The 27,827-nt window shown below is 46.7% G+C and overlaps 2 protein-coding genes across 2 annotated transcripts; both read left to right on the forward strand.

Moving 5' to 3' along the window:
• Nucleotides 1–270: 270 nt before the first annotated feature.
• On the forward strand, nt 271–2,701 carry CCR75_009450 (uncharacterized protein; the record flags this gene model as incomplete). Its single annotated transcript, XM_067967489.1, has 2 exons — nt 271–2,482; nt 2,634–2,701. 2 exons carry the CDS (start codon nt 271–273, stop codon nt 2,699–2,701), a joined length of 2,280 nt encoding a protein of 759 aa, XP_067821487.1.
• A 15,278-nt stretch (nt 2,702–17,979) lies between these two features.
• On the forward strand, nt 17,980–19,932 carry CCR75_009451 (uncharacterized protein; the record flags this gene model as incomplete). Its single annotated transcript, XM_067967490.1, has 3 exons — nt 17,980–19,167; nt 19,229–19,390; nt 19,468–19,932. 3 exons carry the CDS (start codon nt 17,980–17,982, stop codon nt 19,612–19,614), a joined length of 1,497 nt encoding a protein of 498 aa, XP_067821486.1. The 3' UTR covers nt 19,615–19,932.
• Between the last annotated feature and the right edge of the window lie 7,895 nt (nt 19,933–27,827).

A 27,827-nucleotide genomic window follows, 5' to 3' on the forward strand; every position in this document is an offset into this window, starting at 1 on the left:
GTAAACGCGAAAACACTCGCGAGCTCTGATTGGTCATGAAATAAACATCTGTGAATAATCAGTCGTTCGCAATTCATACGTCATCATCATCGTCTATGTACAGCGAACGAGACATGTTTAGTACATCCCACAACATTTCACTCGACTGTGGCCATCATACAAGAATGATTGCCTGAAAGCCTGATCCCATGCCGTCTATCACTTTTCAATTAAAGCTTTAGCAGCAATTACAGACAGACGAGCAGCTACCACTGCATTCTTAGGGGTTTAATGCCCTCAACTGAAACGGACTCGTTAGACAAGCCCATACGGGCTGCCATCGAACACACAAATGGCAAGACGCTCATGGCCCAGGGACCGCTGGCAATGCATGAGCACGTCTCGTTTCGCATGGAACGGGCTCTAGGGAGAGCACTTCCGCAGATGGAAGTTCGCTTTAAGGATATCTCCATCTCGGCCGACATCACTGTCAAGGACGAAGATGACATCAAGGTTGAGCTACCGACACTTCCGAATGTAATCATGAAGGGCATTCGAGGCCTTGGTGCTAAGAAACACACGGTTAAAAAACAAATTCTCAAGAACGTGAGCGGCATTTTTAAGCCTGGCACCATCACTCTCGTGCTTGGCCAACCTGGATCCGGCAAGTCTTCTCTTATGAAACTGCTCAGTGGTAGATTTCCCACCCAGGAAAACGTAACCATTGAGGGTGAAGTTACGTACAATGGCGCGCCAGCCAATCAGCTAATTCGTCGTCTGCCCCAATTTGTATCGTATGTCACGCAAAAAGATAAGCATTATCCATCCTTGACAGTCAAAGAGACACTAGAATTTGCGCATGCCTGTTGTGGTGGAGGCCTTCCTGAGCGCGAAGCCCAGCATTTCAGCAATGGAACTTCCGAGGAGAATCAGGCTGCCCTTGACGCCGCCAGAGCCATGTACAAGCACTACCCTGACATCGTAATTCAGCAGCTCGGACTCGACAATTGCCAGAACACTGTCGTCGGCGACGCCATGACTCGTGGTGTGTCTGGAGGTGAGCGGAAGCGTGTAACCACAGGCGAAATGGCGTTTGGTAACAAGTATATTATGATGATGGACGAGATTAGCACGGGTCTCGACAGCGCCGCAACGTTTGATATCATTACAACGCAGCGCAGTATCGCGAAAAAGTTTCGCAAGACAATTGTCATTTCGTTATTGCAGCCATCACCTGAAGTGTTTCAGCTGTTTGATGATATTGTGATCCTGAACGAAGGTCACATAATGTACCACGGTCCTCAAGCTGACGCACTAGCGTATTTTGAAAGCCTTGGCTTCAAGTGTCCACCACGTCGTGATGTAGCTGATTTCTTGCTGGACTTGGGCACTGACAAGCAGTCGCAGTACGAAGTCAGTACGATGCCATCAAGCACCATCCCGCGCTCTGCTAGTCAATACGCTGATGTGTTTACCCGCTCTCAAACTTACGGCCGAATGATGGATGAGCTCCATTCTCCGGTCGATGAAAAGCTTATTGAAGACAGAGTCAAGCACATCGACTCGATTCCTGAGTTCCACCTCAATTTCTGGCAAAGCACCTTGGGCGTCGTGCGTCGTCAGATTACATTAACGAAGCGTGACACAGGATTTCTCGTCGGTCGCTCTATCATGGTGATACTGATGGGCTTGCTCTACTCGAGCGTGTTTTACCAATTCGATGAGACGAATGCACAGCTAGTGATGGGTCTCATTTTTAATGCTGTCATGTTCGTTTCGCTGGGGCAACAGGCGCAGATTCCAATGTTTATGGCAGCTCGTGCTGTGTTTTACAAGCAACGCCGATCCAACTTTTTCCGTACGTCGTCGTTCGTGCTTTCGAACTCGGTTAGTCAAATTCCGTTGGGCTTAGCTGAATGTTTAGTCTTTGGAACGATGCTGTACTGGATGTGCGGCTATGTCTCGACGGTAGAGGCTTTTCTCTTATTTGAGGTGATGCTGTTTGTGACCAACCTAGCAATGTCTGCGTGGTTTTTCTTCTTGTCTTGTGTTTCCCCTGATTTGAATGTGGCAAATCCAATCTCCTTGGTCTCCATTCTCTTCTTCATTCTCTATGCTGGTTTTGTCATTACGGAGGAGCAAATACCAAGCTTCCTGATTTGGTTGTACTGGATAAACCCCTTTGCGTGGAGTATTCGCGCCCTTGCTGTAAATCAGTACACAGACAGCAGTTTCGATACGTGTGTGTACAATGGTATCGACTACTGCGCAGACTATGGAATGAATATGGGTGATTACTCCCTTTCGACGTTTAATGTGCCGACGGAGAAGTTCTGGCTTTGGTATGGTATCGTGTTCATGGGAGCGGCATATTTTTGTTTCATGTTTCTGTCATTTATTGTGCTGGAGTATCATCGCTATGAGAGTCCGGAAAATGTGACACTGGATAGCGACGATAGAGGCAATACGTCGGACTCGTACGGGCTCGTCCAAACACCCCGTAGTACGCCTATTATCGGGGACGCTGTTGTTTCGGTCACTCCTGATAGCCAGAAGAATTTTATTCCGGTCACCCTCGCGTTTAAGGACCTCTGGTACACGGTGCCGAACCCGTCCAATCCAAATGAAACTATCGATCTGCTTAAAGGCATCAGTGGATATGCATTACCTGGTACCATCACAGCCCTCATGGGATCTTCGGGTGCTGGTAAAACGACGCTGATGGACGTCATCGCTGGGCGCAAGACTGGAGGAAAGATCGGTGGCCAGATTTTACTTAATGGATACCCCGCGACCGACCTCGCTATCCGTCGATCCACTGGTTATTGCGAGCAGATGGACATTCACTCGGATTCTGCTACTTTTCGTGAGGCACTCACATTCAGTGCATTCCTTCGTCAAGGTGCCGACGTGTCCGATAATAACAAGTACGATTCGGTCAACGAATGTCTCGATCTGCTAGATTTGCACCCAATCGCAAACCAGATCATCCGTGGCAGCTCTGTTGAGCAGATGAAGCGATTAACCATCGGCGTGGAGTTGGCTGCTCAACCGAGTGTACTGTTTCTTGATGAGCCGACAAGTGGCCTGGATGCGCGTTCTGCTAAACTTATTATGGATGGTGTTCGCAAGGTAGCAAACACAGGGCGTACAGTTGTATGCACGATTCACCAGCCATCTACTGAAGTGTTTAATATTTTCGACAACTTGCTACTATTAAAGCGTGGTGGTGAGACGGTTTTTAATGGTGAGCTTGGAAAGAAAGCGAGTGCAATGATTGCGTACTTTGAGTCAATCGACGGCACGGCGAAGCTGGAAGACGATTACAACCCTGCGACGTGGATGTTGGAGGTAATCGGTGCCGGTGTGGGCAACAGCAACGGTGACAAAACAGACTTTGTGAAAGTTTTCCAGTCGAGCAGGAACTATGAAGTTGTGTTGTCAAATCTGAATCGGGAGGGTGTGACTAGTCCATCGAAAGAGTTTGCTGAATTGATTTATGGCGACAAGCGTGCTGCAACAGAGATGACCCAGGCTAAATTCCTGCTTCAGCGCTTCTTCCGCATGTATTGGCGCACAGCTTCGTACAACCTGACCCGATTTATTCTCTACCTCATTCTTGGACTTGTGTTCGGTATTACGTACATCAATGCAGAGTATACGTCGTTTGCCGGTATTAACTCAGGCATGGGCATGCTTTTTTGTTCGACGGCCTTCATTGGGTTCATCTCTTTCAGCAGTGTCATGCCAACTGCTTCAGAAGATCGTCTTGCATTTTATCGCGAGCGTGCATCGCAAACATATAACACACTCTGGTATTTTGTTGCCGCGACGGTGGTGGAGATTCCATACGTGTTTTTTGCCACAATGCTTTTTGTCGGCCCCTACTTCCCAATGGTAGGGTTTACGGGAGCTGCCACGTTTTTCGCCTATTGGTTTCATCTTTCGCTGTTCAACCTGTGGCAGGCATATTTCGGTCAGATGTTGTCTTACCTCATGCCTACCGTGGAGGTTGCCACGATCTTTGGCGTGCTACTTCAATTGATTTTCTTCCTATTTGGCGGGTTCAACCCTCCTGGTAGCTCCATCCCTTCGGGCTACAAATGGCTGTATCACATTACTCCTCACAACTACGCGTTGGCTCTCTCTGCAGCCCTTGTCTTCGGAGACTGCCCGAATGATGGAGATGGCTCGGATACTGGATGTCAGATCGTGAGTGAAACACCTCCTCAACTTTCCGCTAATCAGACGGTGAAAGATTACATATCCGACAATTTCCTGATAAACCACAGCGAGATCTACAAGAATTTTGGCATCATGTGTGCCTTCATTGTTGGTTTCCGTATTCTTGCAGTGCTATCGCTCCGCTTTGTCAACCATCAGAAGAAGTAGACCAAATTGATTGACAGCTTCAGAACGCATGTATAATCTCATTTTTACAATAGGAATGCATCAACAAATAAATTTATCGTAGCACGACAAGTTTTTAAAGTATTTATATTATTGCATCGTTTGTAATCATCCAGAAAGCAGCAATCTTGCGGACCATAACGCTTACCCCGTTTCAATTAGTCCTTTTTTAATTATGGAGTAGGATCAAACTTTCAGCTCTCGCTGAGAACTGGAGCTTCTCAATTTATTAAGGTGAGCACTTGATGACATGGAGTGGTCGTCGGATCGATACTTGACAAAGTGCTGTGACAACCCTCGACATTACGATTTGCATAAATTTTATTTCTAAAAAGAGGAAAACAATGAAGAAGTATAATTTTTTGTCATTTAATTTTGATAATATTACCAAGCAACGAGACAACTAGTTCTGTTGATTAGTTTATTCAAGTTTACATAAACCCCGTCAGCCGTTACTGTAATGGGGCACTGCTGACTTGTACTGTTTCAGTACAAGTCCACTTTGCACTGCTTCAGTGCGAATGGTGCCTCACGTCACTTCACGTGCACTAGTACGTGCAGAGGAAGACTCTCTGTAAATCACGTGCTTTAAAGAAGGTTAAAAGTAAACTGTATCTAAACTAATTAAGTTCTTCTGTCTCTATCTATTTTCTACTATTTGAGTTAAATACTAATACAAAATGTAATATAGTCTTATCTGTTTCTCTCTTTGCGCGCGTCCAGTGGTGACTGGACCGCGGAGGAAGTAGATATCAAGGCTTATATCTACCAATGATAAAGCTTTCGAATGTTACTGTGTCAAGTAATATTCCCAAAATATTATTTAGCTTTTAGATAAAATATTGATTAACAACCTTTAAGTGTAATTTAATGTAACGTTACACCCCGTCACCTCATCCCCCCTTGAACGAAAATTACTCTGACTATCATTGAATAGAGTGGTCACTATAAAATACTTAAGTGAAAATGATATTGATTGGTCAGAACCATCATTTCCAATTTTATCGCATCGGTAACGAGTCCATGCGGTGTGGTACATGCAGCCGCGGGCGACGCATTATTGTCTCTTGCGACAGACAGGGCGTCTGCCGCACTATCATCATCTCCCGCAACACTCACTGTTGCGGGTGCACGCGGTGAGTCATCACGTGAATGCGACCCCTCTTTAGCAGTCGACTATGAATCCGAGTGGACAAGATGGCCGACTCGGGAGAGTGGAACAATCGCCTGAATGTCGTCAGGCGACTGACTATGAGCCCTTGAATGAGGGGACTCAATCGAATAGTCATGCTAACAGCGTTATGTTGATTTGAGTCCGCAAGCGAACCTTGCGCTGCGCTGTGACATACTATACTACACGACAACAGGTATAATTCAGGCAGTGCGTGACTCTATAGCATGTTTGGTTCCGACGATGAGAACGATTCCCCATCGCCAGAACCGTCTCCCTTTGCTTCATTCGCACTGGTTCCTGTGCGTGGTGATGACGATGGCGTAAGCCATCGTAATAAAAGTTCTTGTGGTACCCCTGCTCCAGTGGGTACCACTCAGGGGAGTGAAGACAGTAAAATGTATCATCTCGCCTCTGAAAAGAAGCCGTGGCTTTTGTCAGAACGGCTAATCAATAGCTTGTCTGGAGAGACGACTCCTCACAATAAATACCCCTTATTTATTGCGACAAAGCTACATGGCCTTGATCCCAGCGCGAAGAACTTTCGCGCTGAGGAACATTTTTATCTCGATGCTTTTCTTAAGCATCGATGGTCTAGTGGCAACAATAAGCGAGATAAAGTCTCGCTTATGCAAGCCTTGAGCGCGTTCATTCGCAATGTCAAAGATATTGGACGCGAAGCCTGGCTTCAAAAACTTAACGCAATTCGCGTTAAGTTTAGGAAACGAACTCCAACCGGTGCAAAGTATAAATTGCATCGGTTGTCACGTGAGGCTGGGCTTCCATGCCTCACGTTGGGTGATCCCTGTCCGTGTTGTGTTGACAACTCGAAGAGGGTAAAAGGGGATGTTTATTTCCTTTCTTCGCCCTGGGGAAGGACTCGCATCTCTATTGAGATGCGGGATGCGATTGACGTTTTTTGCGATCGATTTACATGCGCCAGGGGCGCGTGTATTCCGATGGGCCTTCTGCTTCATCGGATGGGTCTCATCCTACTGACGGACGAGGCTCTCAACGTCAACTACCAGCTGGGAACGAGGCTCCCAGCTGCCATGCGAAGGTGGATATCCGCGCCAGCGAACAAGATAAGTCGTCAACTGCCCCTTAACATCACAGTGGTTTACGATACGTTCCACAAGAAAGCGTTGACCACCGTGGGAATCCACCAATGGTTGCGATGGGGGAGGGAAAATTAATTCGACCTAAGTGTCGGATCTAGAGTCGAAGATCGACAATTTCGACCACTACCTCCATGTGTTGGCGGAGGGTCTTGACTACGAGCGCAGCAAGCGTCACTCTTGTTGGAACAGACGGTGCAGGCTCACCGTATCGAACGGTTGGAAGACCATTCAAGTGCGCTCTCGATGTTCGAGTACGAACGAAAGTATCACTTGGGGTTGGTGTTCTTTGTGAAGAACAAGGTGTGACAATTGTTTGCTGACTTTTATTCCCACTCTTTGCAACACAGAGAGATGTCGCAAGCTCGCCTTACCAATGCTCAACGCCTGCAAATTTGGAAACACAAGGATACCAATCGCAGCATGAGCCAGCAGGCTTTGGCTGCCTGGGCGACAATGGAGTTCAACCTCACTAAGGGAGTGGCTCAGGCTTCTATCAGCAACATCATTAAGAAACGTGCTGAGCTGGAGGCAATGGACTCTAGCAGCGTTAGCGCCTTGTCCAGCACCCGGTGGTGAAAAGGATAGAAGCCATCTGGATTCTACAGTGCCAGCATCGTGGGGTTATCATCACCGGGGATCTGATCTGCGCAAAGGCTCAGAGATTTGCCGAATCAGTGAAATCCCCGGATGACGCCATCAAGTTTTCTCACGGATGGCTCCAAAAGTTCCAGCAACGCCACAAACTCTGTGCTATCCGCATCCACGGCGAAAGCGGATTGATTGATGTGGAGGCTTTGAACGAGGCTCTACCTGAGCTGAAGACGGTTATTGCCGGGTGCTTTGTCCGTGATGTTTTGTACAACATGGATGAGACTGATAAGCTTGGTTTTGCCTTTGTTTGAGATGGATTATTTTTGCTCAAGCAGCTTTCACAGGACTTTTTTACAGCATGACACCTGAGGAAAATCGCTTAAGCAGACGTTGACGGGCACAACAATGACATTAAATTGATCTTCATTTATGTTTGCACTTGAATTTAGAATTTGACACCTGTTATTCAGACACGCATCACCATAGCTTACACAGCGAATGCTGATGGGTCTGATAAGCTCCAGCCATTCTTCATCGGACGAGCCAAAAAACCGCAGTGTTCAACAAGAAGACAGGAGAGCAATTGGAATTCTTTTACAGACACAACGTGAAAGCATGGATGACCGGACAATTTATCAGGAATGGCCTATCAATGTTGACAAAGCTATGAAGGTATGTTTGCAACCTTGTGCCTAGGGATTGACCTGTTAGTCTTGCAAACATCCGACAAGTGCTTTATGATCAAGGCAGATGGGTCCTCCTCTTGATCGACATGCGCCATCTCACATTGTGGATGACCTGTAGCTGACCAACGTCAAGGGTCAGCCCCTTCCGCCCAACGCTACCTCGAATGTTCAACCAATGTATGCCAGCATAATTGCCGCTTTTAAGAGGCATTACCGGCGCTACCATCTTCAACACGCGCAGGATTGCGACGAATGAGGTGAGATTATTGGTAACATTTACAATGTTGACCAGCTTACAGCCATTACCTGGTCTCTTTTTGCCTGGACAGAGATTTTGGCAGCACGGTCAAGAGCTGCTTCAATCACACCGGGCTGTTTGCAAAGCCTGCCACGATTTCCATTCCCAGGAGGAAGTAGAGAGCATGGAGGGCGAGAAGGAAACTAAGAAGGAGGAGAGAGCTCTGGAGCAGGACCTGGAAACAAGCTCAAACAGCTGCCGCTCCGCAATTCGATGGCCATTGAGGAGCTTCTCAACCCTTTCGAAGAAGACAAAAGTGCTCAGCCAGAACTCAATGATCAAGAGATTCTGGACGCAGTGCAGGAGGAGGCGGAAGGGAACGAAGAAGCTGAAGCAGAGAAGGAGGCAATTACAGACAGATTCACCAACTCCGAGACAATAACCATCTTAGGTAGTGCCTCTACCTTGCTTGATCTGTCCCAGGAAACCCGCCGTTTTGCCTACAAGCTACTCCGCAGCTTTCAGGCTAATCACCTTCGATTTATGAAATATTACATTACGGCATTGATCGACTTTTGTCAACTTTGCGCAGCATTTTTAACTTTATTATAATCTGTGGACGAATGGAAGTCGAAGAAGACTCCCTTTTAAATGGTTCGTCGAGTTGGACGATGCCATATGGGCTCGTCACATGTTCAACGAGTAAATGCAAGTCGCATTTGCTCAATCAAATTTGGCAGGTCGTACCAAAACTTGTGCACTAGGCCTTAAGATGCGTGACCCATATGTCTTTGGGTCGCTAGAATTTTTGAAGCCCGACTCAAACAGACGTTTGAACCACCTAGGTCTGAGTTGAGAGCTCTTGGCTTACACTGGGATCCTCCCCCTCATTTTTTTTAAAAAAAATCCCTCTACAAATATATATCTGGCTTCTCGGCTATTAGCTATAAGTTATAAGTTAGCGACCACAGAACGACCACGGTGGAAGTCAAATCCTATAAGTTAGCGGGGTTATAAGTTTTTGAAGATAAGATATCAGAGGGAGGACTGCATGTATATTTATCCACTAATGGGTAGAAACGCCTATTCCTCGGTCGAGTCCGGTTGTTGAACAGAGCTTGACACTGTCCGTGAAGGCTCTCGGGGATGTCTTGCCAGCTGGCGTTGGCATTCTATCAGACGTGTGCCGTGAAGTTGGGAGTCCGCTCGCCAACTTTCCCGCTTCCGTATAGCTCTGAGTTGCCTCATATTGGTTTCCCAAAACTTCGCAACGCTGCTGTTGATAGGCACGACCGCGTGCTGGAATGTCACTCGGATTTGTTGAACCCCCAGGGTGGTGATGCATATGCTGCTCACGATGAATTAGATACGTTTCTATATTGATTCGTAGGCGGCCGCCTCATTCGGATGATCTCGGCGCAGCTGTTCCATTATTGGTCAAAGAAGCGTGGGCATGCCTTGATTCCCATTGCTCTCCAGTCCAGTGGCAGGTGAGTTTCTGCCAACAGGCTCGCGCGCAGGGGCACTTCTAGAAGTTTTGTTCCAGCGTCTCTTTCATCCCGCGACGCAGTGAAGCTTACGGCAACTACTGTCACGTTCCCGGCCTGCATGGTGCAGGTCGAGTTGCCCTATGCAACGCGATACGCGACCCACTCTTGGTACTCCGTAAGCATGTTGACATTATCTCTGACCGCTGGAGGCGGCTACTCGAGAGCCGCGGCCTGCCATGCACTTGCCCGCGCCGAGCTGTGGAGGGCCCGCAACGTCTCCGTCAGTGGAAGCTCCGATCCTTTATACCCATAAAACAGTTGTTTCTTCAGTACGAAAAGAACGCGTTTGCTTGCAGTGGAGTCAGGTACGCTCCACGGCAATCCATGTAGGAGCGGATGCGCCTGAAAAACGATGCATCCAGCCGCATGTGCCTTCCGGAGCTTTCGACAGTCAGCTGCCGTGCTAGGAACATCGGTGTTGGTTGTAGCGATGCGCCAGTGGATGCCATTACTCCCTTGCTCAGGTCAATCGTACTTCGCTTGGCGGAGTCTGGGGATATGTTGTACGCCTGAGAAGTCGATGTGGGTGACGTGGCACTATGAGCCGCTGTGCTCTAAGGCGTTTACCGACTTTTAATCTCGAAGCGCTAAGGAGAATCGCGATACCCCAGCGTCGCAGCTTAGATTGTCGATACATAGTCTCACCAGCCGCCGGAATGATAAGCGAGTATGTCCGATCCCTCCAACCCGTCGCACCTGAAGATCTGCTACGCGCAGGGCCGACTTTTGTCGTATTTCTTGAGCAGTAAGACGTGTCCAGTCTGGTCACGCATCCAAGAATTGTTAGTCCGAAAAAAAAGTACGTGGACCAGAAGGCCGTATATTCTGGTTTCAGCGCAGGTGGCCAGGGAGCGGCCCTGAAAGCTCCACTAACCATTCCTCCGACGTGGTCCAGCTAGTAGCCCCTCCCGTCAGGTCAGTGAGCTCGCGCTTTTACTGCCGCTGCCCCTCAACCCGAGCAGGCAGTGTTGGCCGCAATTAGGGTCCGAGTAATTGATGTATACGACAGCCGGAGATCCGTTGCCTTCGGGTCGTGTCTGGGCGCGATGAAACTCCTAGCTAATCACCCTGAGGTACTCCGCGAAAGGCCCAAGCCTGCCACGCTATCGAATAGATGTCTTGGCGTTAAGTTAGCCACAGGATGGCATGTTTGACTCACTGCGTCTTGCGCGCAATGAGAATGGACGCCAGACCTACCCCGCCCGCTCGTTTAAGAGTGTACAACAGAGCTGGATCAACTTTGTGTCGGCTATCGTCCGTGATGGTTTTACTGTCGCTTATCAATATGATGATGGGACCGTACGAGCGCTACCAATTTTGTGTTGTCATCATCTAAAACTAGTTGTCTAATCACGCTGGGTCCAATAGAATAACTATACAAATGCAAATTGTCAATTAGTCTTGATTGGCTCTAATGTTATGGCAATGTATCCACGTTATGGCGTCGAGATTGTAACGGGATATACTGTTACATAACTTATTTCCATCAAGAGGAATTATACATCTTATTCCCTGTAAGAGGTAAATAAAAAGACGTATAAAATTGAGGAAATGCTTACGGCATTCCATTTCGGCTTACGGCACCCCACATAAATAATGATCGATCAGAGTAGATATCTAACACCGTAACGGGGCACCTTTCGCTAGAACTGACAACAGTACTTATGAGCCAACATGTAACGGGGTGTATCGTTACATGAAATTAACACTTAAAGGTTGTTAATTAATATATTATCTAAAAGGTAGATAATATTTGGAGGATATTACTTTAAATAGTAATGCTCAGAAATCTTATCCATAAATAGGTATAGGCCATTATATCTATTTATCCCGCAGACTAATCAACTGTAGATGTAAGCAAAAGTGAGAGACAGATAAGATAAGATTTCAATTGCGTGTTTAGTGTTAGTTTATAATTAAGTTAGAGTTAACAGATAGAAAGAAGAGATACTTAATTATATTAATACAATTTTCATTTTACCCTCTTTAAGCTAGTTACCTTAAAGAGAAGTCTTCCTCTGCACGCACAAGTGTACGTGAAATAACGTAGAGCACCACTCGCAACTGAAGCAGTGCGAAGTGGACTTGTACTGAAGCAGTACAAGTCGTAGTGCCCCGTTACACCTGGTAGCACTTTGTAGTCCGTCCAAGGACCACATTTCCTTCATCTAACATGGACATGTTAGATGATAGTGGGAATACGCATCACGTTTTCCGTGAAAGCTACTCCTTTTTTAAGTGACATAGAAAGGAGTGCGGTCGAACGAATGAGTTTGACCGTAGGAAACGATGCAATCTTGGCAATGCTGTCCAATTTGGACAGAGATGCCCTCCTTTCAGCCATCGCCAAGTTCATACAACATGAACTTGACGAGGCGAAGGAGAAGGTAGCCTTGCTGAATCAGCAAGGCTCTCAACAGGCAGAACTGTTAGGTTACAACAGGTACAGACCTCTGTACCTGGGACGACGCACACGCGTCGTCCCGAAGCCCTAAAGATTGACATCTCTATGTAAAGGGGACTCCCTCTTAAGATAGTTCGTCGAGTTGGGCGATGTCATAAATGCTCGTCACATCGTCGACGAGCAAATGCAAGTCGCATTTGCTCAATCAAATTTGGCAGGTCGTGCCAAAAAATTTGGGCACTAAGCCTTAAGTTGCGTGACCCATATGTCGTTGAGTAACTAGAGACTTTTAAATCCCGGCTCAAACAGACGTTTGAACTGCCTAGGGCTAAGTTCAGAGCTCGATCAGAGATTCTGGAACTCAAGCAAGGTAATCGTGATGAATGTTCTTGCTTATGCCCAGCACATACGTCTGTCAACGAGTTGTATTACGAACAACTTAGCTCATGAACACACGTTAATCACGGTGTTCCCGCAAGGTCTTACGGATGGTCCCGTAAAGACCCACCTGTTCCGCTTAGAACAGGATACGCTTGAAGAAGCAATATCCGCTGCGGAACAGGAGGACTTTAGCTTGAGACAGGCTCAAGCTAGTTCGTCATCATATCGTCCTCCAAGACGACACGAGCTTGGAGGTCCAGAACCTATGGACCTCTCTTATGTCGAAAGCGAGACCTCGCTTTTCGAACAGTAAGCGATTGCAGAAATGCAATCGCTGTCAAAAGTTAGGTCACTACGCTCATGCGTGAAGTGCCCCACACCCAGTACCGATAAGTACTGAACGTAATGATGGACTGAATGTCAAAAAGGGCAACGGTCGCGGGTCCAACGTTGTTACAAAATCGCAACAACGAGGCGGACCGCCAAAAAAACGGTCGGGGTCAGTAGGGGCGCAACGCCCTACTGATCCAGCAACCTCGAGAGAATTTGCAAACCTCTCGACTAAAGTCGCTACAGACACAGAATCATTATGTGTCTCTGCACCTGGCGATGAGGTATCACTCATCACCTTGAAGTTAAAAGTGACAAATGATTTGTCACTTAGAGCCCTAGTGGACTGTGGGGCGTCGAATCACTTTATTCGTTGCCATTCGCTAGAGGGCCGTAGGCTTAAATATGTTGAGCGCGACATCCCTTCAACGAGGATGACGGTGCGTCTAGCGACAGGCGCATCGATAACAATACTGAAACGCGTAGTGAAATTTCACTACACGTTATAAGTATTACAGTACGCTGATGATTTCATCGTACTGGATTTGGATGACAAATTTGATGTCATCCTAGATTTACCCTGGCTCAGAAAATATGAGCCAAGAGTCAGCTGGCAGCATCGATCTGAAAAGATGCCTACCACTTGTTCATCAGATGGCCATCTGATAAACGTCTTGGAGCGTCCACAGGCGTTTAAATGTACTAAGAGTGAGTGCGATGGCCTCACTTGTGGTACAGTCGTTAGTGCGACTGCACAAGATCACAATGTGATGACTAATCACACTGTGGAGTCAGCTGCCGGCGGCTGTGCGAATGCACAGGCAGCGCCGAAGATCCACCACTCGAAGAAGTCGAGCGGATTGAGACATGAATGTACGCCTAGCAGGCGACATTCAAGCAGAATACCGGTTGCCCCAAAGGGACAACACGATGATCCTAGGTCGAGTAGAGAGTCGACCGTAGAGGACCCGACTGTGATAGCGCAAGCACAGTCGGAAGACATTGAGGGAAAAAGACCCCACGTACTTGAGGCTGGCCAGTTTCAGTCGATTGATGGGACTTAGACAGTTCCTTGGAATAGTGGCGTACTTGCACAAGTACTCTCGCAATTATGCAGAGATGACAGTTCATCTCTCTTGTCTCTTGAAAAAAACGAGAAATGGCTATGGAACGCATGTTATCAGCGTTCGTTTGAAGGTATGAAGCAAAGCTTGATGCAATCGCCCATCTTGGCGATTGCAGATCAATACAGACCATTCCATGTGTCTGTGAAGCCAGCAATTTCGCAATCGGCTGTGCAAAATGCAATACGATACAGACGGCGCTTAGCGCGTCGTCTGTTATCAATCACGTCAGCTGAAACTTTGCACAGCCGATTGCAGATAGACCGTTCATCGTATATACGGACCATGCGTCATTACGTCAGGCCGTAAACAGCCCACACCTCTCGCAAAGAATGGCAGGGTGGCTGTCCTTCTTTGTGGAGTATGATTTTTCCATAGAATATAAACCAGGACGACCTAGTGTCGTCGCTGATGCGTTCTGACGTCGACCCGAATTCAAGCCGGCTGTGCACTCTAACAATGAAAATAATCCCACTGCTGGAACATCCATTACAAGTGTTCCGTCGCTAACTTGTTTGATGACGTAAAGACAGCCTACATAGAAGATAAAGACCTTTTGCGTTGAATGGATCATCTGATGAATCCATCCATTAAATCATTTAAAGATTTACCGGCTTTATATCGATCGTCATCCGATCGATACACAACACGCAACGACTTACTGTACTACACAGCTGTTGCCGGCGACACTCCACGTGTCGTCGTCCGAACTCATAATGATTTGCGCTTGCGCATCATGTATGAGTGTCACGATGCACCAAAAAGTGGGCATCGTGGACATGAAAAAACTTATCTCACAGTAAGTCGCGACTTTTACTGGCCCCGTTAGTATCACTTCGTGCGCAGGTACATTCGTGCTTGCGAGGTATGTCGACGGATGAAGCCTAGCCCTTCATCTTTTGCACCTTTAAGAACTTTCCCACTTCCGGCTGAATGTTGGCAGTCCATATCTATGGACTTCGTCTTCGGATTTTCCAAAGACGTTCACAAAAACAATGGAATCCTTGTTTTTGTAAACAGATATAGCAAGATGGTACATCTTGTTGCAGTACCAGAGCTGATCCTGGCTCCGGATTGTGCCCGTTCTTTATCGACACGGTATTCAAACTGCACTGTTTAACCCGTGAACTGGTTTTGGATAGAGATTTACGGTTCACGACGGAGTTTTAACAATCCGTGTTCCGATCTTGCGGAACTCGGCTGACTATGTCAACTTTTAATCATTCAGAGACAAATGGCCAGACGCAACGCGTAAATCGCGACCTTGAAGAGATACTTCGAGGTTACGTCCAATCGTATCCGAATAAGAGCGAGTCTTTACCGATGGTCGAATTCGCCATCAACAATTCGGTGCATGCGTCTACAACGCATACACCGTTCTTCGTGAATGGCTTACGCCATCCACGCATACCCACCCATTTAGAGGGATCCTCTAGTTTGGGGGGGGGGCTCGCACGAGAAAGCCATTTCTGGCTCATGCTCACCACGCTTCGAAGTTAACAATGACACGAGTGATGTCGAAGCAATCGACATCGAAGATGAGAAAGATCTCATAGCAGTGCGCTTTGTGCGCACTGGAAAAGATAAAACAAATGAGTCAGCAGAAAAAAAAATTCTGCTGGCTCGAGAATCCGTAATCCGTTTCGTATAGGATTTCATTGCTAACGCAAAGGACCGTTAGAAACGGGACGCAGACAAACATGGAAGAGCAAATGTTCTTTTATTGAAAATTAATGACCTAGAACTACTCTCTACGGTAAACTTACCTAAGCGTGTAGTTACTAATGTGGGTAGCAGTAAACTACTACCCAAGTTCATTGGGCCACTCCGTGTACTGCATCGCGGAGGCAATGCGTACCCAATAGAATTACAACATAGGATGCGTTTGCATCCTACGTTTTACTTTGGTCGGCTCCGCCCGTACCATCAGTACGCGGTTTCTTCCAAGGACGGATCTGACCACCCTTGTCAAGAATCCCTAAAAGATTCTTGTGGTCACGAACCAGATTCTCATTCTGGATCTGGAGATTCTCATGTCGGGTCCGAATATCCTCGAAACCGCGATGAGCTGACGACAGCTCATCACGAAGATCGTGATATTTCCGTTCGTACTCCAGCATTGAGTACGCGCTCTTCGGACGGTTTTCCAACCGTTCGATATAGTGAGCTTGCTAAGTGTTAAATTCATTTAACGACACCCCCCGTTACATCATTCCTCCCTTAAACGACAATCACTTTGAATGTTATTAAATAGAGTGGTCATTATAAGACCACTTAATTGAAAACGATGTTGATTGTCAGAACCATCATTTTCAATTATATTGCATGGTTAACGAGTCCATGCGGTGTGTGAATAGTGCGGCGCCTTCGGCTGCGGTACATGCAGCCGCGGGCGACGCATTATTGTCTCTTGCGGCAGATGTTTTGTCTGCCGTAGTATCATCTTCCCCCACAACACAAACTGTTGCGGTCTCCAGTGCCGTCACCCGCACTTATTTCTGTGCGTGGTGATGACGATGGCGTAAGCCATCGTAATAACAGTTCTTGTGGTACCCCTGCTTCAGTGGGTCCCACTCAGGGGAGTGCAGACAATAAAATGTCTCGTCTTTCCCCTGAGAAAAAGCCGTGGCTTTTGCCGAACGGCTAGTCAGTAGCTTGTCTGGAGAGACAACTCCTCACAATAAATATCTTTTATTTATTGCGACAAAGCTACATGGTCTTGATCCAGCGCGAAGAACTTTTGCGATAAGGAAGATTTTATCTCGATGCTTTTCTTAAGCATCGATGGTATAGTGGCAACAACACGCGAGATAAAATCCCGTTAATGCAAGCCTGGAGCGCATTTTTTTCCCAATGTCAAAGACATTGGATGCGAAGCCTGGCTTCAAAGTCCTAACGCGATTTGCGTTAAGTTTGAGGAAAGAACTCCAACCGGTGCAAGGTTTAAAATTGCATCGGTCGTCTCGTGAGGCACGACTTCCATGCCTCACGTGGGGTGATCCGTGTCCATCTTGAGTCAACAATACGAAACGTGAAAGGGGATGTTTACTCCCTTTCATCACCCTGGGGAAGGGCTCGCATCTCTATTGAGATGCCGATGCGATTGACGTTTTTTGCAATCGATTTACACGCGCCAGGGGCGCGCGTTTTTCAATGGACCCTCTAATCCATCTGATGAGTCTCGTTATACTAACGGACGAGGCCCTCAACGTCAACAACCAGCTGGGAACGAGGCTCCCATCTGTCATGCAAAGCTGAAAAACCGCGCTTGTTAACCAGATAACTCGTTCGCTGCCCCTTCACATCACGGTGGCTTTGAATACGTTCCACAAGGAGCCGTTGGCCACCGCGGAACTCCACCAAAGGTTGTATTGGAGGAGGTAAAATTAGATCCGAACCCTGTGTCGGATCAAGAGTCGAAGATCAACAAATTCGACCGCTACCTCCATGTATTGGAGGATGGTCTTGAACACGCGCGGTAAGCGTCACTCATTGGAGTAAAGCTTGTTAATTAATATATTATCTAAAAGGTAGATAATATTTGAAAATATTACAACCCATAGTAATATTCGGAATGCTTATCCATTGGTAGATACAGGCCATTATATCTACTTGCTCCGCGGTCCAGTCAGCACGGGACGCGCGCAAAGAGAGAGACAGATTAGATTTTATTTCATGTTCTGTATTAGTTTATAATTAAGTTAGTAGTAAATAGATAGAAACAGAAGAGCTTAATTATATTGAATACAGTTTACTTTTAACCCTCTTTAAAGGAAGTGTATTAAAAAGAGTCTTCCTCTGCACGTATTAGTGCACGTAAAGTGACGTGAGGCAACCACTTGCATTGAAGCAGTGCGAAGTGGACTTGTACTGAAGCAGTACAAGTCGGCAGTGCCCGGTTAACACACCCTTACTTTTGATTTTTTTTCCCTAAAATAAGCAATTAATAAGCTTAACAAATAGGGCATGTCATAGTTGCGAGGTATTTCGTGCAATGGCCGACGTTAGCGTTCGCTATGCTTGCAAATGTGGACACCTGGCGCCCGTAAGTTTACTCTTTTACAGTGAAACGCGTCAAAAACTGGTGTGTCGTCTACCACAATGCAGCGTGGAGGAGTTTGAATCTTTCTACTGTGGAAATTTACTGGTAAATATGCCATCAAAGGAAGCATCCATGTATCAGAACCGCTCAAGCCGATGCTTTAGTTGCCCCACGTGCCAGACAATACTTTCCACGGCATTTCACGAAAGCTGTCAGGGCTACTTTCTACTGTGTGCGCACTGCCGCTGGGACTCTTATGAGCTAGAATGGGTAGACGATGACCCGGACGCGTTGATTATGGCAGCTATCACTCGCGAGCGTCAAGCGGTTCACGAAGATGTATTTCAGGCATTGCAGTCGTATTACATAACTCCCTCGGTATCTTTGGCTAGTGGAGGCAACGCTGCAACGATGACATCATCTTTTAAAAATGCCTTTGGGCGTGGTAGCTCACTTCAGGCGCTTGCGGACTCAATGAAAGAGCTTCAGCGTGAGAACCACATCAAAAAGTTTAAATATAAAAGACTGGTTGCAATGGGAGGATGGAAGTACGATCAGGCGCTGAATAAGTTGCAGGAGAAGGAAATGAGGCTGATTGAGAACAGACTCGAACATCAATGGCCCGAGTTAAAAAAGCAGCTTGCGGTACTTCAAAACGAAGGGGCTTCTTGGAAGGAAGACACACCAGAGATGACGCGTAAAATGTTGAAAGTTCTTTCGCAAAAATGTGAAATGGGCGAGGTGTCGACGCTGCACCAGCGGCTGCAGAACCCGTTAAATCAGTCACGGGACGTGAAGTTGCTTACCCCTTATCGGCCACTGCTGCGCGCAAAGCGCGCTTGGCGTTGTGCCGAGTCGATTAAACATGGCACGGCTGGTATTCTTGTAAAGCCCCAGATCAGTCCTATGAGTGGCGATAGCTCGTTACCCGTATCTGCGTCTTGGTTTAAGAAAGCTAATTTAGCCGCATATCACGTGCCCATTGTTACCTTCCAGCGACTACCATACCGTGTTGAAGGTACTGGAAATCTGGAATGCGTTCTTTTTGTGGAAAATCCACTTGATGATGCAATCCGCATCACTTTTCGCTCTGCTTCTGCAAATTTGGGAGCTGGTGGTGATATACGTGAGAATGGACAGGTATACTTTTTGTTGACATAAATAATTTGCTATTCTTTGGATTTCATTTGTGTTTGATTAGGTTTTACTGCAAGATTTGACTCCAATTATTGTTGGCCCTTATGAAGACCCAACTCTTGCGGATGCTTTCATTCAAGAGGAGTTGCCATACGGTGCTAATGGTGATATTCCCAACGCGATTCTGCTTCAAGCTGCCCGAAATTATATTAAGATAAAACTCTCGGTAAGCTTATTTCTTACGATGTTATGCGTAACTAATTGCTTTTACATTGTATAATTACGATTCGCTGCCACTGGCAGCTCTTGATAAAACCTGTTGATTCGATCTCAATTATTTCTGCACGATTCATTATGGACACAGAAAAGTTTGATGAAGACGCGCATGAAGTGATTGAAAATTCACTTCTTACTGTCCCAGTTGTTATTACGGCCCCAATGCCGTCATAGCTGAGTTGTGTGGCCGGGTGTGCAACTCGCTATGATAGTACGTTATAAATTTTGGCTGTAAGACGCCTTTATTGGGATAATTAGACATTTTATTACATTTAAGCTGCTTAAATCGGCAGATCTATAAAGGCGGCAAAATTGTCGTACTGTATCAAAAAGAACGAGCTGTGAATTCACGCGTTTTGCGCTTTTTTTTAAAAAGTCATACCCTGGTAGGCAAGCTCAAGCCTAATACAAATTTAGACAAAGATATAGCAAATGATGCAACCTTCCTTCCAGCTATTCACTACTGAAAAATTCTCACACTGTAACCGACATCCGCAATAGGAGGCATGGATATTGTAGCGGAGCTACCTTCGCTCCTAAAGTCAGAGGAAGACTTTCAGACTCAGAGAGTCACTTGGTTCTATTGAACTGAAGGCACTTAACGCTTTAAGATCAAAAGGGGAACTGCACTTTATTTAATTATTAAAATCTAAAAATCTTATACTAGGTAATTAAAATAGATTTTGGCCGCCAGATTAATATCTGGTGGCGACCACATTTGTTACCCATAATAAATGGGATCTAAGAAACTAACTATTTTAAAATTAGATAAAAGGATATTTTACCCATAAAGTAAATGTACCATAACAACGGTTCTCCAACCAATGTGTGCCCCATTACACCCTCCCACATCAGACTGTTGACACCGAGTGACAACATTCGCTTCATTTCCTCTTTGAGGTTGGAACCTAAACAGCTAACCGTTTGGTTGTGTCTTCCATTCCTTTGTCTAATGACAATCAAGCGTGTGTCACAGACTCTTAGCACCTTCCTCGACGATGAGGGAATGGTGGACTTTGAAAGTCACTCTCCATCCGAGAAGGAGGAGAAAGAGCGTCGTTCTCTCACGCCTTCTTCTCCGGATGAACGTCGGCGGGCCCCGAATCAGAACCCAGAACGTGGTGCCACTGATGTATTAACTGCATTGAGCAGGACACGCGACCCTGAGTCCAACATCATTACGAATCCGCTCGATAAAGAGCCAGAGCAGATAATCCTCATAGAGGAATGAGCTCGTCGTCGAGCTGCCGAAGTAGCGAAAGCTAAAGCTCATACTGATTATAGATTCACTCCGCTAAGTGCGGACGAGCGTCTCAACGATATAGCGGGTCACAGCTTGAGCACCTGGATCTCAGGTGACCCGGCGAGGACGCCGGAGGAGATTGCTGCCCGCGACGCTCTTCATGAGCAATACCTTGCGCCGAAGGTAATGAAGCGAAGCCAGTATCTGACTCGTTTACGTGATCAAGCCCGTGGGGCTTCGGTGACCTCCATGAGGGAACTTCCGATCGTTTTGCTTCCAAACGAAACAAGAACTAAAAACGAAGTCCCATTTGGGAAATGGATTCACTGGGCCCGCAAACTCCGTAATATCTGGAATACCCGAGAGTCTGCGGATAGAGGTGATGTTCGTTTGGAACGGAAGCTTTGCTTCGACTTTGCTAAGCTTAAAAACAAAGGCCAGTTACGTATAACATTTATGCCACAAAACGAAGAAAGGCCTAGCCAATATTTCAGTGCTTCGGTTGACCGTACAACCATTGATCGAAGCCGCACTGAGGCTTTAAATCTGCCTAATCCCACGTTTAGTGGTGGGAAGCGTCGTTTGACGCGAGTTGACCCTGTACTTCGCGCTCAAAAACGTCAACGGCGTACGGGCAATCTTGCCGAAGAGGTACCTCGAACTCCCAAGAGTTTTCAGAAGAGGGGTACCCTAGCCACTTCACCAGATACTGGTATTGACCCTCACGACGACGTCGCTTTAAACGTTTCTCCACATGAAATTGAAGGTTCCCCCGCGCACAAGCAGCGTGGGAGGGGGCCGAAATTTCGGCGGAAGCATTTGATGCATTACGGCACGAGGTGCAACTTCTTCGTGAGGTCCTTGCTCGGGTTGAGAGCTCTTTTGAGGCGGTTCGGGACCGTCTTTCGACGCTGGAGCATCAGCAGCGTCGTTTAAAGGGCCAGCTGGACATCCTGGTGAGGATGCAGCAATCTGCGGCACGACCGCCTGTCTCGGCGCAAGCGCCTTCAAGTCCACGTGGGAAGGGTCCCGATATGGCTTAAGCAAGCCAATGTAAAACACTGGGTGTGTACGCAGCTTGCTGGGAAGGTTTAGCGTATAAGCTAGGCCCTTCTTGGTCATGACCGTAAATGGTCCAATAAAGCGCTGGCGCAATTTGGTCTTGAACACCGCGGAAACCAAGTTGGTAGGTAGGTTTTTAGCGTTTAGTAACACTCGGTCTCCGACCATATAAGAATTAATACAGCTTCTGCTTTGGCATCTGCTTGTTTTTGTGTTTGTCTTGGCTATCAGCCATCGTATCCCTTACATGTCTTAAGACACTAAATCGCGTCGCGAGAAACTCGCTTACTTGTTTCCGAACGGTAACAGGGCTAGTATCAGCAAGCCTATCGGCCAATTCTCCCCCACCAAGCCCTCAATTACGCAGTGGTATCGTTAGTGGAATGCGCGGGTGGGTAAGACCGTTTATATAGAACGGAGTATAGCCTGTAGAGGCATGTACAGCGTCATTTAACGCAAACTCCTCCACTGGGAGCATTGAGCTCCAGCGCTTTGGTGTCTGAGCACACACACTGCGTAAAACGTCTTCAGTGACGCGATTCACACGTTCAGTTTGACCATCGGTCTGCGGATGGTCCGCAGTGGACATATCCAATCAGGTGCCAAGCACTCGGAAAATTGGTTTCCAGAAATTACCCGTGAAACGGGGATCCCGATCAGAGACAATTGCCACTGGCAAACCATGTTGTCGAAACACGCGATCGATAAACAGCTTAGCTGTACCCTCTCCGTCAATGGAATCCGGCACGGCCGCTAAGTGAGCCATTTTGCTCAAACGGTCAACAAAGACCACTATGCCGGAGTTACCGGCTAAATCTTTCGATAGACCGAAAACAAAATCCATACTAATGGACTCCAGCATCCTATGGGGACGGGAAGACTCGCCAGTGGCGCAGCAGCATGTGCCGAGGGTTTAACCCGTTGGCACGTTTCGCTTGTGCGAACATATGTGCTGACCCATTTATAAAGTTTGCACCACCAATAACTCTGGCTGATAGAGCCGTAGGTCTTTTCTCTACCGAGATGACCACCAAGGACAGTATCGTGTGCCTCATATAGGATTCGGTACTTCAAATCCTCATCATGAGGAACAACGACACGCGGAGGGTCCGCGATGTCTGTGCAATAAAGCAACAGGTCGTTATCGATAGAAAATCGATGTAACCTTGCACGCCAACGTGCCGGCAATTTAATACCTGAATCAGAGTTCTTTAGAGCTCGTAGCAGAGCTACACACTGTTCATCCTCGGCGTAAGCCGAACGGATTAATTCAGGAATAGGTGACATGATAGTCGTTAGATGAGAGAGCTCATAATCCGGCCTGCGTGATAACGCATCAGCCAAAGCATTCTGCTTGCCGGGTTTATACTTCACCTCGAAGTTGTATTCCGCGAAAAAGGATAGCCATCTGGCCATTCTCTGTGAGAGATGGGGCGACTTAGTCACCGTGCGTAATGACGCGTGATCTGTATATATCACAAACGGCTTAGAGCCGAGCAGATGAACTCTAAATTTGACGAGAGCATACTTCATAGCAAGTAACTCTTTGTCATGAACTGGGTTGCTCTTTTCTGCAGCTTTAAGCTGTCTAGACTCGAACGCAATAACACGTTCATGCCCATCAACATCTGTTTGTAACAGAGCACTGCCAATGGCAAAATCTGATTCGTCACAGACGACACTTAAAAGGCCAATTTGTGCTTGGCAGTGCCAGAATCGGGGCATGGGCTGGCTCAGAATAAATGGTATCGGTATGCTTAGCACATGAGACTATCCTTAACTGGTCGAAAAGCATTATTTTCGGTGCTAGTCCAGCACCATTCTGTATCCTTTTTAAGGAGATTAGATAATGGCCTAGCCAAATCAGCGTAATTTTTCGCTGTATTTGTGTAAATAATTGGCGAGACCCAACCTTTTACGCAAATTGTTTTGGCTTTTAGGAACCGGCCAATTTAGTATGGTTTTTACCTTAGCGGGATCCGCTTTAAGGCCTCGCTTTGCAATGAAGCATCCTAAACGATGAATTTCGTCTGCGCCAGAAATGCATTCAGATGCATTGGCATACAATTTATTGTGCGCATACACTCGAGCACTGCTCGCAAATGGTCTAAATGGTTGTCCATATCCGACCGACCCTGCTCCGCACGACTATGGACAAAAATATCATCGAAATAAGTCTGTGGATAACCTCGATGAGGGCGAAATAGTTGCGTCACTTGACGATTAAATGTTGCCGGGGCGTTGAAAAGCGTTTGTGGCATAAACAGCCACTCCCATTACATGCCGCTTTAAGCGAGATATCGCTAGCTCGCATGAGCAAATTGGTAGTAACCATCGACTAAGTCCAACGCACTGTACATTGTGCATCTCACATATTGTTCTGAAGAACGTCCTTTCTAGGAATGGGGGTCAGGCTGGTATAGTGACAGCATTTAGCTTATTATAAGCATATACAATGCGCCATTTACCATTTGGCTTTTTTACACAAAATGTCGGTGTCGAATGAGGAGATTAGCTCTCGCATACTATTCCAGCCTCGTGCTTAGCACGGAAAAATCGTCAATGACGTCACACTGCTCCCTTCGTAAAGGCCATTGTCTTGTGACACAATATTTGGTTCCCCGAACCAAGTCAATTTCATGACGAACACCTCTATCCGGAGGTAAAACGGATGGTGGATTATTACATATCTTGGAATTCCTTAATCAAGGAATAAAAGGGATCCGTATGATCTTTAAGGATCGATGACCCATTTCGCGCACTAAGTGCAGCTTTTGTGTCATCAAGGACAGCTTCCTCCAGAAGTGACGATGAGTTTAGCTCAATTGTTGGTCGAATGACCATCATCTCAGATAAGTCGCCAGCCTTTAAGGCTCGGCCGCACTCATCAATAGACATTTCGTCTAGCTCTAAAAGAGCATGTAACGAATGGATTGCCGCAAGGCTAACTTCCCCCTCAATGTTACCGGTTACACCATTTACAAGCGTATGTAATTGCTCACTCGTATCACTTTGTGAGGGTATACACACTTCGTGTCCATCCTGTCTTGTGTGGAGACAATACGCCTCTAAGAGGCCAAGACATTCACGTTCTCGGGTTTTCCAGCCTGTATTGGTTCCTTTCAAGACATGGTGCCTAATTTGACATCCGACAAGGAGTTAGGTAACTCAACTTCCTTATCTAGCGAGCGTTTAGTGTCACTTCACGTGCATTAAAAGGGTTTGACCCAAAATGCCCTGGCGAACCGCCAATAGTGTCACTAGTGACACTCAGTATGGTGCCAACTAGGCCGACCACACTTGGTGGACTTAGACGTGCCACTCCACGTATCTCAGGGACATTGCACCCTTGAGGTCTTGGCGAACCGCCAATAGTGTCACTACTGACACTCAGGATGATGCCACCTCGGCCTACCATATTCGGTGGACTTAAACGTGCCACTCCACGTATCTCAGGGATATTACACCCTTGATGACTCGGCCTTTGGCCAACAATGCTTTCAGCATTCAATGAATCGTTATTACAACGAGTGTCACTCGACGGAGTACGTGCCGTTCCACTTCCTTCTGGTGTCTGAGTTAATAAACTCCAATGCTTGAAACATTAATTCTGAGTCGGGATGTTTTCAACATTGGAGTTTATTAACTCAGACACCTCTATGTCTAAAACACTGACAGACTCAGTCAATGATCCGCGCCAATAGCGCTTTTCTTGCCTGTTCATGACTATCCAAAACTTTGCTAGGAACATTGCGAGTGACGCCAAAGGTCTTAGACCTCCAATCGGTTCATGGCTCATGGTGTTCTAATCAGGCCATACCAAAGATTAGATCATATCTCGAATCCAAATCAAGGACAAGACAGCGTTCCATACTGTCAATGTCCAGAAACTTTATACCTAAGTTCAATGGAACTTTGGAAACAGTGACACGAGTCCGAGTCGCTAAGCGAACAGTGATTGTATCACCTTCATGCGCTTTAAGCGCCTCAACGTATTGATGACTTCCTTCAAGGGAAAGGCGTCGAGCATAATTGCAAGACGCTCCTGAGTCAACTAAAATTGACCACGGCTTTTCAGAGCTCTGTACAGTTGCTTGAGCGACTAGCAAGCCAGGCTTGTACTCTCGCCCCGTGCCATTAAGAACCAAGCTAATCGGGGCTAGGTTCTGCTTACTTTCATCTCCTAGACGTTCAACAGAGCCTAGGTCTTCCCCAGTAGGGCGCCCCGCACCTACTGAGTATCGACGTTTTCCCGCACCGTATGAGATCTCTGGTATAGGTCGGAGTTGGGGCTCTTTCGAGTTTTACGCGAATTTCATAGGGGGCAGACCGGACGTAAATGTTTCGTGCTTCCGCACATTAAACATCTACGGATGGTCTTATGCTGTTCCACAGCTTAAAGAGCCTCTTCTCCTTCCTCAACGAGGCTTTACTCCTTGGGTTCCGCTCTATTAGACGGAACCATGTGCTCGAAGAGCTTGTTCGGTAAAGAGGCGTGCTAACGCGAGCAAACTTTAAGTCAAACTCGGCGCGTAGCGCTATGGCAACTGCCTCTTCGGAAGTAGCAGGATGAGATCGGAATAATTCCGTCCGGGCAACACCCTCATTGAGACCCCTTATAAAGATAGTTGCTACAATTGCTTCTTGCACCGGATCTTGATGCATAGATGCAATGAGAGTTCTCAACTCCTGGACAAAGTTCCCTAGGGATCTTTACCCTGTCGAGTCGCTAAGAGCCGTGCATGCATGCGAAAAGCCTGATCAGGCGGTGCAAACATGCTGGTCATTTGCTGTTTCAGCGAATCCCCATGAGATGAAATTATTTTGGTTTCGGAAACCAAATACGGTGTCACACGGCACTGGCCTTTACGAAGGGAGCAGTGTGACGTCATTGACGATTTCTTACTTGCTAAGGAATGGTACGAGAGAGCAAATCTCCTCATTCGACACAGACAATTTTTGCCAAAAAGCCAAACGGTAAATGGCGCATCGTACATGCTTATAATAAGCTAAATGCTGTCACTACATCAGCCCGAACCCCCATTCCTAGACAGGATGTTCTTCAGAACAATATGGTGAGATGCACAATGTACAGTGCATTAGACTTAGTCGATGGTTACTACCAATTTGCTCATGCGAGCTAGCGATATCTCGCTTACAGCGATTAGCATACCAAGCGGCATGTAATGGGAGTGGCTGGTTATGCCACAAACGCTTTTCAACGCCCCGGCAACATTTATTCGTCTAGTGACGCAACTAATTCGCCATCATCGAGGTTATGGACAGACTTATTTCGATGATATTTTTGTCCATAGTCGTGCGGAGCAGGGTCGGTCGGATATGGACAACCATTTAGACCATTTGCGAGCAGTGCTCGAGTGTATGCGCACAAATAAATTGTATGCCAATGCATCTAAATGCATTTTTGGCGCAGACGAAATTCCTTTTTTAGGATGCTTCATTGCAAAGCGAGGCCTTAAAGCGGATCCCGCTAAGGTAAAAGCCATAATAGATTGGCCGGTTCCCAAAAACCAAAAGAATTTGCGTAAATGGATGGGTCTCGCCAATTATTTACACAAATATAGCGAAAATTACGCTGATATGTCTAGGCCATTATCTAATCTTCTTAAAAAGGATACAGAATGGTGCTGGACTAGCACAGAACATAATGCTTTTCAAGCAGTTAAGAATAGTCTTATCCATGCCCCGATCCTGGAACTGCCAAGTCCAAATTGGCCTTTCAGTGTCGTCTTTGACATTTCGGATTTTGCCATTGGCAGTGCTCTGTTACAGATGGTGATGGGCGTGAATGTGTTATTGCGTTCCAGTCTAGACAGCTTAAAGCTGCGGAAAAGAACTACCCAGTTCATGACAAAGATTAACTCGAAATGGAGTATACTCTCGTCAAATTCAGAGTTCATCTGCTCGGCTCTAAGTAGTTTGTGATGTATGCAGATCACGCCTCATTACGCAGGGCAAGTTAGTCGCCGTTCTTCTACTCGGCTCTAAGTAGTTTGTGTTATATACAGATCACGCGTCATTACGCAGGGCGAGTAAGTCGCCGTTCATCTGCTCGGCTCTA

Source organism: Bremia lactucae, linkage group LG2, assembly GCF_004359215.1.
Source record: "Bremia lactucae strain SF5 linkage group LG2, whole genome shotgun sequence".
Lineage (NCBI taxonomy): Eukaryota > Oomycota > Peronosporomycetes > Peronosporales > Peronosporaceae > Bremia > Bremia lactucae.